At 38.8% G+C, this 14,193-nt stretch overlaps 1 protein-coding gene across 8 annotated transcripts in view; it reads left to right on the top strand.

The window, feature by feature from the left end:
* Positions 1–14,193, top strand: part of herc1 (HECT and RLD domain containing E3 ubiquitin protein ligase family member 1) — a 58,226-nt gene continuing 44,033 nt past the window's right edge. For 7 of the 8 annotated variants that reach the window (XM_067442411.1, XM_067442456.1, XM_067442434.1 and 4 more), the window contains exons 1-18: positions 466–661; positions 2,921–3,864; positions 3,948–4,043; positions 5,659–5,853; positions 5,942–6,253; positions 6,357–6,453; positions 6,773–6,916; positions 7,054–7,181; positions 7,311–7,455; positions 9,382–9,553; positions 9,702–9,836; positions 10,044–10,209; positions 10,306–10,431; positions 10,534–10,740; positions 12,887–13,039; positions 13,144–13,276; positions 13,364–13,555; positions 13,849–14,064. In XM_067442411.1, the coding sequence (XP_067298512.1) occupies positions 2,950–3,864; positions 3,948–4,043; positions 5,659–5,853; positions 5,942–6,253; positions 6,357–6,453; positions 6,773–6,916; positions 7,054–7,181; positions 7,311–7,455; positions 9,382–9,553; positions 9,702–9,836; positions 10,044–10,209; positions 10,306–10,431; positions 10,534–10,740; positions 12,887–13,039; positions 13,144–13,276; positions 13,364–13,555; positions 13,849–14,064 (3,532 nt within the window). In that variant the 5' untranslated portion in view covers positions 466–661; positions 2,921–2,949. Of the gene's footprint in view, positions 20–465; positions 662–2,920; positions 3,865–3,947; positions 4,044–5,658; positions 5,854–5,941; positions 6,254–6,356; positions 6,454–6,772; positions 6,917–7,053; positions 7,182–7,310; positions 7,456–9,381; positions 9,554–9,701; positions 9,837–10,043; positions 10,210–10,305; positions 10,432–10,533; positions 10,741–12,886; positions 13,040–13,143; positions 13,277–13,363; positions 13,556–13,848; positions 14,065–14,193 lie in introns of those variants that run through there. The other variant, XM_067442419.1, reaches the window with a different exon arrangement.

The following is a 14,193-nucleotide window of genomic DNA, read 5'->3' on the forward strand; positions in this document are numbered from 1 at the left end:
CTTGTAACCATGGAGACGTGTGAGTGATTCAGAAGATATTTATTATGAATTCAAAAACGGTAAAACTTAACTCTAAGGGACTTGGAAAATAAGCCTATTTGCAAAAGTGGAGTGTTCCTTTAATAAAACTAAAACTTGACATTAAAATAAATGAAATAAAAAAGCTAAATAGAAATACTATTTAAAAAAATTAAGGCATACAAAAAATATAAACTAAAAATAAAATGTAATTCAAAATATTAATAAATAAAATAATACTTAACTGTACACTAGGGAATTTTGCGCTTTGTGTGAGAAATGATTTTCTCAAATCATTTGAAAAAACGGACAGCGAGCATATTATGTATATATTCAGGTATGGTTGCAGGTATGGTTGCATATTATGCATAGTCGCTCAGGGCTGTAAGCGCTGTTTTGTGCAGCGGCGGGTAATGAATGATAGGGAGGGACTGAACACTGAGCCTGCTGCTTATTCAGTCGGGAGGGATTGAGCACTGCTCAGCTCACTCCCAACTCTCAAATATTCAGCCTTACCAGATCCTCAACCCAGCGATTACGAGTCTTTTCTATCATGCACTGTCACATGCAGTTGCCGAGGGATCGTTAATCACCATGAAAGCCACTTTCGTGCATTCACTGAATAGGCCTTTGGCAGTTTATGGTAAGCTCCAGCCTCACCTTTTCAGTTCTTTATTACCACAACATGCGACAGGTTCAAACCATTTCAAACGTGACATGGTGTTTGATCTTCTGAATTTGCCTTTCTGTCTTTGTAGCAGCATTTGTTTCAAATGCATGCGTTGAACATTGGGCAGATGTTTTTTGGGGGGTGCATGATTTTAATGTGAAATAGCAGCAGCTGAGCTGACTCATGTAAAGTAAGTGGCGGAGGGAGTTGATCACAGCCTGGCAACCACAGACAAGCACCTCTGCAGTCGAGCTAATGCGACGGGCTACCTGTGCTATACAGCCCTACATTCACAAGACAGTCGGTTATTTTACTTGAGGCTCTATCAATGTGATAATTAAATCTAGGCACACAATTTAAATTGCGATGTTAGGGAAACATTTCAGTGTAGTGGATTAGCTTAGCTTGTTGGCGTCTACTGGTCTGTTAGCTATTTTCATGCTAACAAGCTAACGCTTGTTATATTTCACTTAAAGACGTTAGCATGGTAATAGGCTCCTTTGGAATACATATAAAAAATATGCTGCAGGTCTCATGTAATGATTTAAGTAGACAGTTCCTGGATAATGCATTTTACGTAACAATGGCTATGCAAGTCAAGCTATGTGGTGAGTTAGCCAGCTGAATTAATAAGCAAACCACAATATTGTCAACATCATCACCGTTAATCTCAATGCAAAAAGCTTGGTGGAAATCTCACCCTAATTTTCACAGACAATAAAAGGGCTTATTAGCAAGATATTATGTTTCGAGCAGATGAACCTCCTTTGCTGCTCTAACGTTACTAATGCGTTAGCTGACAACCTGTAAGGTCCAGTTTGTTTTATAATTAGCTGTAAGAACTTGCAAGACTATTGTGCCATTCTGATTATCAAAAGGATAGATCCGATTTAAATATACACCCAGATTCCTTATATTTTCCCATGTAGAGGAGAATAATCAAAATTTTGTGAATTTATAGCACAGAGAATGGGCAGCCATATACTTTCTGACTCCTGACTAACGATTTTTTTAGATGCTGCTGGCAACCTCGTAATTTAGCATTGCTGGATTTATTAGCTGTTATGATAGGATTTTGAAAGTATTTGAACAAGTTTAAGGAGCTAAAAGCTGGAATGATGTAATTTATATTGTGTAAACCATGCATGCATTAGAGATAAGTTTCATTAGTGTCATACTTTTGGGTAGGTTTTCAACAGACAATAGTTTAAGAAAATGAATATCAGACCCATAAAAGTCTAATACCAGCCATCTTATGAAAGTTTTCTGACTAGATAAATAAGTTAATAATCAATGGGGTGACTCAAGACCTACATTTACATGTGTTCATGCTGAGTACATTTTTGCTGGAAGGATTCCAGGCATAGTTAGGAACATTGGAAAGCTGACAAGTATGTGTCATCTACACTTGATGAACTTTCTAGTTCTAAGTCCATTTTTTCCGAATCAAACTGGTTTTTAGGACGAATGCATATTTCATAATCACTTTTGCAATACATTTTGTTTATGGTCATACAAGAATGTGGAGATGTAGACTTGTAGATTTATCTTGAATTATTTATCAAATTAAATGAAATGCACTGGTTTTATTTCAGTTACTGGTTTCCCTGGTAATGTGTGTGTGTAACAGTTAAGGTTTAAATGGATTCATTTAGGGATTTCAACCAATATTAGAGATTGGGTTTATTAGATATGTTTGTAATATCTGTATCGGTCAATACACTAATTTAAACATTAGATTTGCATTATATTTCTGCTTTTGTTTTTAAAAAACATCTTGTCCTCACCGAGACTACATTTGTTTGATAAAAATAGAATAAAACAGTAATATGGTGAAAATGCTTTTACAATTTAAAATAAGTGTCACATGATCCATCAAAACCATTCCAATGTGGTGATTTGGTGCTCAACAAAGATAAAAATAATAATATTTTTGTCGAACCATTTTTTCAGGATTCTTTGGTGAATAGAAAGTTCAAAAGAAAAGCATTTATTTGAAAGGATAAATGTCTTTACTGTTTACTTTTGATTATCGATGAAATGCTTCCTTGCCCCTTTTAGCTGTCAATGTTATGTAATCAAATATAATATCAAAGTAAATTTTGTTGTTGTGCTTGCTCATTTCCCCCTATTTTTTCTTTTAGATAATGTATTCTGCCATCATCTAAAGCTCACTTAATTTTTAAGGTTTTTATAACACAATAATTGAGTCAATTTATCTCTATCTCTCAGATGTGACGGTGAGGGTGTAAGGTGGCGCCATGGCTGTGATGATACCACCAGTAAAACTAAAATGGTTGGAGCATCTCAACAGCTCCTGGATCGCTGAGGACAGCGAGTCCATCTCCACCCGTGAAGGCGTCACTTTGCTGTATGGCAAGCTGCTGGCCAATAAGGAGGTGGTTCTTCTCCCTCAACAGGTGCTATGTTTAAAGGGCCCTCAGCTGCCGGACTTTGAGCGAGAGTGTCTGTCCAGCGATGAACAGGAGCATTATCTTGACGCGCTGCTGGCCAGTCAGCTGGCTCTGGCCAAGACAGTGTGCTCAGACTCGCCCTTCGCCACTGCCCTACGTAAACGCCTGCTGGTCCTGCAGCGGGTTTTTTATGCACTTTCTAACAAATACCATGACAAGGGCAAGGTTAAACAGCAACAGCACGCGACTGAAAATACTCTAGGTTCTGCGGACTTACAAGCAGTTAACGAGAGGCCGCGCTCTAGTACAGATGCCCTCATTGAGATGGGCGTGCGAACGGGTCTTAGCTTGCTGTTTGCTTTGCTCAGGCAAAGCTGGACGCTTCCTCCGGCTGGTCCAGGGATCAACCTCTGCAATGATGTCATCACCACAGCCATTGAAGTGGTGGGCTCTCTTCCACCGCTCTCTTTGGCAAATGAGAGCAAGATTCCACCAATGGGTTTGGACTGCCTGGCCCAAGTCACCACGTTTCTGAAAGGAGTGACCATGCGGAACTCCGGGGCTGACGTAGTGGGGAGGAGGCTGGCATGTGAGCTGCTGCTGGGCTTGGCTGCGCAACGAGGGTCGCTGCGCTACCTGCTGGAGTGGGTTGAGATGGCCCTGGCTGCATCGGCTGGTGTCAGCAGCCTGGAGCAGAGCCAGGAGGGGCTGATGGGATATGACTGCTTCATGAACATTCTGATGCAGATGAGACGTTCACTGGTACGTCTTCTCTAAAAACTGTCTAACCAAGTGTTTTTCATAGTCTTGGATATTGTGAAATGACTGGATTTTTGGTGTTGTAGGGTTCATCTGCTGATCGAAGCCAGTGGAGAGAACCGACCCGCACGCCTGATGGACTCTGTTCCTTATATGAGGCTGCACTCTGTTTGTTTGAGGAGGTAACAAACGCATACTTATATGTATGTATATTTGTAGTATAGACAAGTAGAGGCCATGCCATTTGAGATGTGTAGTTCTACATGAATCACTCAATGAAATTGTTATTATTGCATTGTTGGTGTTCTGAAATAGTCTTTTAATCCTGTAAATCCTGACACGAAATAACAGAAAAATCACATATTTTGTAATGGAGCAGTTTATTGAACCTTTAGACAAAATGTTTTTAAAAAATCAAAACATCTACTGCATATGTTATTTTATTTTATTGAGCATCATATTTGATACAGCAGTTTTTACAATATGGAGCTCATATCAAGGAGAAAAAAGTTTTGTTCTGCAGTCCAAACTAAGCAAAATATTAAATGTATCCAATACATTAATGATTGTGAGACGCACAAATAAACATCATATTTGATACTAACATTTGAATTTTGTTCTAAAAGATTATATATGGATGATCAAGTTAACCTAAGTTTCTTCAGTGTTCACCTTGAAATATTATTATTAATAATACAGTTGTTACTTTTAAGTTAATAATTTAAAGGCATTGAGAGTTGCATATTAAATATGTATACAGTAGCTATTATAGGCTTAAGAAAACAAAACAATTTGAACGCTATCACTATTATTCTTTTGGAAATGTAGGATGTCTTTTATAAGGACTTTACACATTCAGTTTTTTTCAAGTTCTCAAGAGTCTAACTGAGCAATTGTTTATGTCCTAGAAAAGAGAGAAATGGTTGTAATGTTTAGTGATGTAATTAATCAAGATAAAAAGAGTCTTTGTTGTTTTCTGTAAATTTTCAAACGCTCAAAAGGTAGCAGCTGCTGCCAATGCATAATGTTCTACCATAACAATACATGGAAAAAATGTAAATAAATGTAGCCATGAAATGATCAATGGGATCAGTTTGACACTTGTGTTGCAGCTGAATCTGACTTTTTTTATATACTCTTGTTTTTTTATGATACCCAAACTAATTTTAGGATTAAACTAAACTTCATCTTTAGCAGGCAGGACAATAATTTTTACTTGTTAATTCTTGGTGCATCCATAAAGAGAGCATAGACAACATGCTCACTGACCTAACTAAGTGTTTAACAATGTACCAGAAACACAATGAAATTAAAGAAAAAGAACATGGATATGAATGAGTATTTGTACTGGTTGTAATGACATATCAAAAGTAGTTATTAAGAGATATGATTCAAATAACAAAATTGATTAAAAAAAGAAAGAAGATTTGACTCACTGCTCTTGGCGGGTCAACATTAGTTCTAATAGTCCATTTGAAACCAAACATTGCCATCATTTTCATTATACATCTACTTGTCAGTTAAACACAACAAATGAATTCATACATTATACCTGTCAATGATATCATTTTTGCTGTAAGTGATTTGTTCTCACATACTTGTTTCTGCTGCAGTCTATAACATACTGCACAACAGCTCTGTCCTGCTGTATCTAAAAATAGAATATTCAGAATTTATAATATCATGCCAGTTCTTAGCATTATTTATTCATTTTTTTTCTAAAATCATCCCGTAGGCTGAATTGTCCAATGGTTTGTCACTCTTGATTTGTTTCAAATCGGTTTCCTGATGTTATAGGTGTGTCGCATGGCTTCGGACTACTCAAGAACTTGTGCGAGTCCAGACAGCATCCAGGCGGGTGAGGCGGCCATGGTATCTGAGACCTGTGAGGTCTATGTGTGGGGCAGCAACAGCAGCCACCAACTTGTAGAGGGCACTCAAGAGAAAATCCTTCAGCCAAAACTAGCTCCCAGCTTCAGTGATGCACAAACGGTAGAAAGCATCTTCACATAAACTATTCATATTGTATCGACCTTCATGCCCACATGGATATTTGATGACCACATCTCCTATCTTTCAGATTGAAGCTGGCCAGTACTGCACATTCGTCATCTCCTCTGATGGTTCAGTCCGAGCATGTGGGAAGGGCAGCTATGGCCGCCTGGGACTGGGAGACTCAAACAACCAGTCCACTCTTAAAAAGCTGACCTTTGAACCTCACCGTGCCATTAAGAAAGTATCGTCATCCAAAGGCTCAGACGGCCACACGTTAGCCTTCACCAGTGAGGGAGAGGTGTTCAGCTGGGGTGATGGAGACTATGGCAAACTGGGTCATGGAAATAGCTCTACCCAGAAATACCCCAAACTAATACAGGGCCCTCTACAAGGAAAGGTACTGAATTCATGCAGTTATGCATCACTTAAGCTATTTCTGCTCTTAGAATGGACCTGTGTGTTTAAATGATGTGTGTGTGTGTGTGTTTGTTTGTTTGTAGGTGGTGGTTTGCGTTTCAGCAGGCTATAGACACAGTGCTGCAGTCAGTGAGGATGGAGAACTCTACACGTGGGGAGAGGGTGATTTTGGTAGATTAGGTATATAATTATTATATTTATTGTACATAGTATGTATGGAAAAAACAGTTTCCACAGAATGTACTTTTTTTTTAAAAAATTAACATCAAATCAGCATATTAGATTGATTTTTGAAGGATCATGTGACACTAAAGACTGCAGTAATGGCTACTGAACATTCAGCTTTGCCATCACAGGAAGGAGTTACATTTTAACCTAATTTTGAATTGTGACACTTTTTTTAAATTAAGTTTTTACTGTATTTTGGTCAAATAAATGCAGCGAAATAAATTACATGGTATATTTGTGTATTATTGATTACAATTGTCTACACTTGTAGGTCATGGTGACAGTAACAGTAGGAACATTCCCACGCTAGTTAAAGACATCAGTAATGTGGGTGAAGTGTCCTGTGGAAGCTCCCACACCATTGCTCTGTCTAAAGATGGACGTACAGTCTGGTCCTTTGGGGGCGGAGACAATGGTGAGTTGAGTTAACCTGGGCCACTTGTTCTGTCTGCCAACGAGAAGTTTAAGACCATAGAATGCTCAAGTTATCTTCTTTTATTTGTCACCATATAATTATTGTACTCTGTGAAATTTGCGGTTATTTATCTGCAGGGAAACTGGGTCATGGTGACACCAATCGTGTGTATAAACCCAAGGTGGTAGAGGCGCTCCAAGGAATGTTTATACGCAAAGTATGTGCTGGAAGTCAGTCCTCTCTGGCTCTCACCTCTACTGGTCAGGTATGACGCATTACTACAAATTATTGTGTTTTAATAGCCAGTTTGAGTTCATGTTGACTGCATTGACATGCAGTGAATATTAATTATAAAGAAACCATTTGTAATGTATTATATGCATGTTTTGTGCAGGTGTATGCTTGGGGCTGTGGTGCATGTCTTGGCTGTGGTTCTTCGGAGGCAACAGCTCTAAGGCCGAAGCTAATCGAGGAACTTGCCACAACCAGAGTAGTAGACATCTCCATAGGAGACAGCCACTGCCTTGCTTTATCACATGGTAAGGGATTACTCCAAACCCATTGAATTAAAATGTCTCTATCCAGTATGCTGAAGTAGTTGATGTTGATGCTACAACATTACTAAAGAGAATGAGATATTTCCCCATATAAGGCTGGACGATTAATTGACTTTTATTTTCAATCAGGGTTCCCGTAGGGATATAAAGTCTGAAATTAGAATCTCCTGATTTTAAGGCCATAAGCACAGGTGAAGCACCACTATTTGGGAGCAGAGATATCACGCAACACACTTCAATGGACGTGAGGATGAGAGCCCAAATAGCGTTGCTTCGCTTGTGCTTCCCCATAATATAGTCTAAAGTCGATATCTGCTTAGGAAATCGCCTAGTCCTAATCTGCATCACTATATGTACTCATTGTGAATACGCAGGCCACAAGAAGTAATTAGGTGGGGGGGTTTTTTGGATCACTTTTACATGGGAGGGACATGCTAGCTGGTAACATAGGATTCCATTCATTATGATAAGCTAAGCTAGCGGTTACCCCGCCAAACTAAAACAATGTATGCACTGAGACAAAAATGAATTTGCCCACATATCTAAATGTAGGAAAGAAGTTGAATAAGCCCTATTTCTAAAAACGGTGGAGTGTTCCTTTAAGACAAGCTCTTAAATCTGATCGAAAAGAGGCTTTTAGGATGTGTAACACCAAGTCTTTGGTAGTACTCTGGTTCCAGTTTGACTGTTAGTTACATTTTTTTTTTTATGTATGTGACGGAGCAGGCTTCATGAGAAATGAGTGGTCATTTTCGAGTGAAATGAGGAAGCCAAAATGTAACTCTCACTAGCTCGAAAATTACCGCTTTCAGAAATGGTTGGCAACAACTAAGGACAGCAATAAAGCAAAGTTTTACTTCCTCTAATTATATATATTCTTAAAGATAATCGATAACACAATTGTACTTGTAACACATAATTTGCTTGTTTTGTCTATAAATTATTGTTATAAATCTAATGCACCCTTTGTCATAACAGCGATGTGCTTAGTTTTTGCCCCCTCCCTAAACTCACTCCCGGCCAGGCTGTGGTATGTTTAGTTCAGCTTGAGCCAAGATGAGAGCCTTTGGTCAACAAAAATGTTGCAACATATTTGACCTGATTTATTTTGGTCTTATTTATTTTTATATATTGAATAAATGTTTAGTAGTTTTCAGCAGGTTGTGAAAGTGCACTACAACATAAATGATCTTATTTGTTTTGATGTACTTTATATTATAAAAAATATAAAAAATGTATGATGACACCTAAGCCTCATTTTAGGATTGGACTAAACCACATCTTTAGCAGACAGGACAATCATTTTTACTTGTAAAATCTTGATGCATCCATGAAGAGAGCATGCACAACATTAAAGGGATAGTTCACTCAAAAATGAAAATGTGATGTTTATCTCCTTATCTACTGAAGAAACAAACACACCTACATCCTGGATGCCCTGGTGGTCAGCAGATAAACATAAAATTTTCATTTTTGGAAAAAAAAACCTTTAAAAGAAAACAAACACAAAAAAAGTACGTATATAAATGAATGAAGAAATGAGGTTTGAATGACAGTAAATAATCATTAGATAAATATGTTCATATTTTTATTTTCAGTGTATTGTAAACTCAGTAATTACTGGCTGGTGATTTAAGTGCTGTTGGTCTTCTTCTTTTTGAATCTTCTTTTTGAGGCTGTCCTGGGTTGTGTGAACTGTGGTTCGAGATAGTGGTGGAAGGGAGAGGGGGGTCAGATTAGTAGCTGGAGGGTATGTGCTGACTCAGATAAGGTGAAGCGAGGGGGCCTCATGCATGATGTCACAGACAATTTGACGCTATGTACTTAGAACATGTGCAGTTCACGTGTATTAGGGAAAATGGTCATGTAATCTTTAATTTTTTTTTCTTGTTGATGGTTTTGATACAGATAATGAAGTGTATGCCTGGGGGAATAACTCCATGGGTCAGTGTGGTCAAGGGAATTCCACCGGCCCCATCACCAAACCTAAGAAGGTAATTGGTTTAGATGGAGTGGCCATTCAGCAGATCTCTGCTGGCACTTCCCACAGCCTGGCATGGACTGCCCTTCCGAGAGACAGGTTAGCAAACTCATTGAACATAATCTGTTAAAAAAGTAACACATTTGCTGTACCTTGTGAATATACAATATATTTCAAATGGGTTTGTGCCATATAGGTCTTAGTTTATTTATCAATTTAGATAATAATCTTGTGTGTATGTATACAGACAGGTGGTGGCCTGGCACAGGCCGTACTGTGTGGACCTGGAAGAAAGCACTTTCTCTCATCTCCGCTCGTTTCTGGAACGATACTGTGACGGCATCAACAACGAGATCCCACCGCTGCCTTTCCCATCTTCCAAGTGTGTATTCTGCCACCACTATAGACAAGTGGAGCCTGCTGTGTTTTTTAAGTGCATTAATATCAATGAAAGATTATTGCTGCTAATATAATTTAGTTGAGATCAAGTTTCAATTGATTTTTCTAACCCATCCTGGAGTATTAAATGTGGAGTGTGTGTTACCTTGCACCATGGAGGGAGTAAATTATACTTTTTTGGGGCCAACAGGGAGCATCATAACTTCTTGAAACTATGTCTACGGCTCTTATCCAATCACTTGGCTCTAGCGCTGGCAGGGGGCGTGGCCACCAGTATTTTGGGACGGCAAGCGCGACCACTCCGCAATCTGCTTTTCAGACTAATGGATGCGTCAGTTCCTGATGAAATCCAGGAGGTTTGTGTAGAAATGTGTTTTGCAACATATTTGTTGCTGTAATTGTTTAGCGTAGCCTGTGTTTTATCTGATCAGTGAAAATAAGGTTTTTTGTAGGCTGTCATTGAGACTCTCTCCGTGGGGGCCACAATGCTGCTGCCTCCTCTCAGAGAAAGAATGGAGCTGTTGCATTCGCTCCTTCCTCAAGGACCGGACCGCTGGGAGAGCCTCTCCAAAGGACAGGTACATGTGTGTGCTTGTATGAAAAGAAAATGCAGTTAATTTGCTTATCTTAAAGAAGCATCTGTTGATCATGCTCATATGAATATGCTGTTTCTGTCTAAGAGGATGCAGCTGGACATAATCCTCACTAGTCTGCAGGATCACACCCATGTGGCATCTCTGCTGGGGTACAGCTGTCCTCCAGATTCCTCTGAGCCTCCTGCTCCACCCTCTGACTCTGTGCCGGGCGCTCACTCTGATACGCATCCTGACACACACTTGGCAGAGATCCTCATGAAAACATTACTCAGGAACCTGGGATTTTATACGGTCAGTCCTTGGCAGATATAATTTGGCTCTGATCTTGATTTACACATTTTTATTAAAGCTGCAATCTGTATCTTTTTGTGCTCTTGCGGTTAATAAACAGAACTGCATGTGTCTTTCGGAAGAACATTGCAGCCGAAGCTACTTCTCTCTGTTTATGTCTATGGCGAGTCTGTGCTCCTCTGCAGCGGTTCATACAAGACTGGCCTGAAATAGTCGCAATAAAAACACAAATTATAAGTGTACCATAATGATTGAGGATAAGACAAAAACACGGTTTGGGAAATGGATTTGTGTTGTACATTCTCATTATATAATTTCTGTAAATCTTAAATACAAAAAGTTACAGACAGCAGCTTTAAATGTTTAATTTTTATAATCCTTAATTACAAAATATTTCAAATGTGTATCTATGTTGTTATAGGAAAAATGTGTCAGTTAATAACTTGTGACTTTAACAAACTTTTACTACTCTTTATTTTGAGACAGGCATCACTGAAATAAATAATGCAGTTCAGAAAGTAACAATGTTTATTCAGTGAGTTCATAGAGTAAAGGATTCACCGACCAGACTAATTCAAATCAGGAACTATTTTTAAGTCTTTTCAATGATTTAGGAAATTAACCAGATCATGCTGCAAGTCATTGATTCCTCAATACATTAGCCTGTTTTTGCATGCATCCTACAAAAACAACTCAACAGAACTGCATATTTTCTTGCCATTTCTTTTGCAGTATATATATTATATTTGTATACTTATACTCATATTAGGAAGGGGGTGGTGGCTGTAGGGAGATTAATAATTGTGCTGTGGTGAATGTCAACCCCTTAAGATATTTCAGTAGAAAGGACATGCAAAATTGTTCATTATATTTGGTGAGATTCAACTAGTACTCTTGTCAGCCTAGTGCATATTGTCTGGTTAAGAATGTGTAAGGCCGCCCAAATCGTCCCAATGAAGGCTAACGATCGGCGGGGTGAAGGTCGCTGCGCGTTCAGAATTTTCATCGGGGCAAAGGGATTTTATTCCAATTCCTCATTATCTGACTCCATTTAATCATAATTTTGAATTTAGGTTAGAATGCCAATTGGTTATTTGGTCATTTATATTTAATAGTTTAACTACACATTTAATTATTCCGTTTAACCCTTTGTTGAAATTATACCCAACCTGAATAATTCCAGAGCAAGTCAAAGAATCAATCAAAGTGTAACAATTTATTAACAGTTAGGTACATGTATAAAGCCAATTACATAATCCATTCAAAGATAATCCATATTACATTAAATACTCTGAAGTAAAGAATGAAATATATACCTGACTTCTGAAAATTACATAATGCTGGCTATCTCGAGACATCCAACATTACGGGCTGACCTGTTTTAAGGAATGTTTTTTTGCAACATTCCTTTAAATACTCAGACCAAATGCTGAAAAAACTCTTTCAAATGGAAACGTATGTTCACAATGGGAATTTGCATTAATCAAGTCCTATAGACTTGTATGGAAGAGAGGCCAAATGGCTGAAAGCTACGCCCACTATACACCAAGGAAAGATATCTTTAAACTCTTAAAACATTGATTATCTTTTGGTTAACTTCTGTGGGGATGAGATCTTTGTACCATTCGCACTGAGACATTTCAAACGATATCAAACACATATAATACTGTATCTTGTGGATTGACATTGTAATGGAGAGATTTTGAGTGTATTTTCAGCGATCTCAGCATGAGAGATGGTAGGAATTTGGGGAGAGGGGGTCAACAGGGAAAGATGTAGATTAGCTGATACTGAGGTGAGACCTGCGTCTCCAGTGGTGCGTGAGGGACAGTTCAGATGTTAATTTCTTTTGTTTTTTCAGAGTCCTTGTTCCTCAGTTAGACTTTTCAGCATCTGCTAGTTTTTCCAGCCTTACAGTTAAACACTTTTTTTTATAAAAGATTTCTACAGATCTCTACAGATTTTATACAAGTGAATATAAGAAAATATATTAAATGGCTGTACAATATCGTATCTGTATTATACTTGCATTGTAAATGCAAACTTTGATTTTCAATGATGATCATCTTCTAAATTGGGGTCCAACTGCTCTTTCCTACGATCTTTAACAACATTCTGTTTTCCTGTGTGTGTGTTAACCTCACAGGACCAGGCATTTGGAGAACTGGAGAAGAACAGTGATAAAATCTTGCAGGGAACATCTTCATCTGATAGCAGCCAACCAGCTCACCTCCATGAACTGCTCTGCTCTTTACAGAAACAACTACTGGCCTATTGCCATATCAACTGTGTTACAGAGGTATTTGCAAAACTAAATACATATCATGAACAAACATAAATTAGAGGGAGAGAGATTAGAATTAGAAATAGATTTCCTACTTTATGTGAATCTGTGTTTTTCAGGGCTCCAGTAGTGTTGCGCTCCTCCATAAACATCTGCAGTTATTATTGCCTCATGCCACCGATATCTATAATCGCTCTGCAACTCTTCTGAGAGAAAGCTCTGGAAACGGCAGTGTGCGTGAGAAGCTACGAGGTACATCTATATACACGTGTTTGCTAAACGCATTCTTAACCTTATGCAAATTGCTCTGCTAATTTTGCCTGTGTTTGGATTTGGTAGATGTGATCTACATGTCTGCAGCGGGCAGTATGCTGTGTCAGATTGTGACATCCTTGCTGTTGTTGCCTGTTTGGGTGGCACGGCCACTGCTCAGCTACCTCTTAGACCTGCTTCCCCCGCTAGACCGCCTCAATAGACTACTGCCTGCCGCCACACCCCTTGAGGAACAGGAGCTGCAGTGGCCACTACATGGTCAGTCTGTCACATTCAACTTTTTGGTCAGATTTTCAGATCATTAGTACTGTACCACTGTCTTGAAATTGGCAAGAATCAATATGTACATCAGTGCAAAGTGATAGCTGGTTGTAAATTTAAATCCCACATGGGTCGATTCATCAACTATCACTAGCTCGAGCTGCTAATCTCTCATTTGTACAACTTCCTTAGCGTTAATCTGTGATATTGTTTTGAATTAGTACTTTTTTTTCTTCTTTCACTCTCAAATCTTATATTGAAAACATTTTTTCTTTCCTTTCTTCCTGTAGGCACACCAGATCTGGTTGATCCAGTGAGCGTGTCAGGACCGGTGCAGTGTTGGGTGTGGTTGGTGGATCTAGAGCGTACTGTAGCGCTGCTGGTGGGACGTTGCCTTGGAGGGATGCTTCAGGGAGCCCCACCCTCACCTGAAGAACAACACACTACCCACTGGCTCAAAACACCACTTTTTAGTAATGGCTTAGAGACTGATATACCCCAGCTAGGTATGCACATACACGCATGCGCGTATTTCTGTTTTACTTTCTTTGTCGGGACTCTCCATAGGCGTAATGTTTTTTATACTGTACAAACTGTATATTCTATCCCGTTACACTAACCATACCCCGAAATCT

Source organism: Pseudorasbora parva, chromosome 1 (genome assembly GCF_024679245.1).
Source record: "Pseudorasbora parva isolate DD20220531a chromosome 1, ASM2467924v1, whole genome shotgun sequence".
Classification (NCBI taxonomy): domain Eukaryota; kingdom Metazoa; phylum Chordata; class Actinopteri; order Cypriniformes; family Gobionidae; genus Pseudorasbora; species Pseudorasbora parva.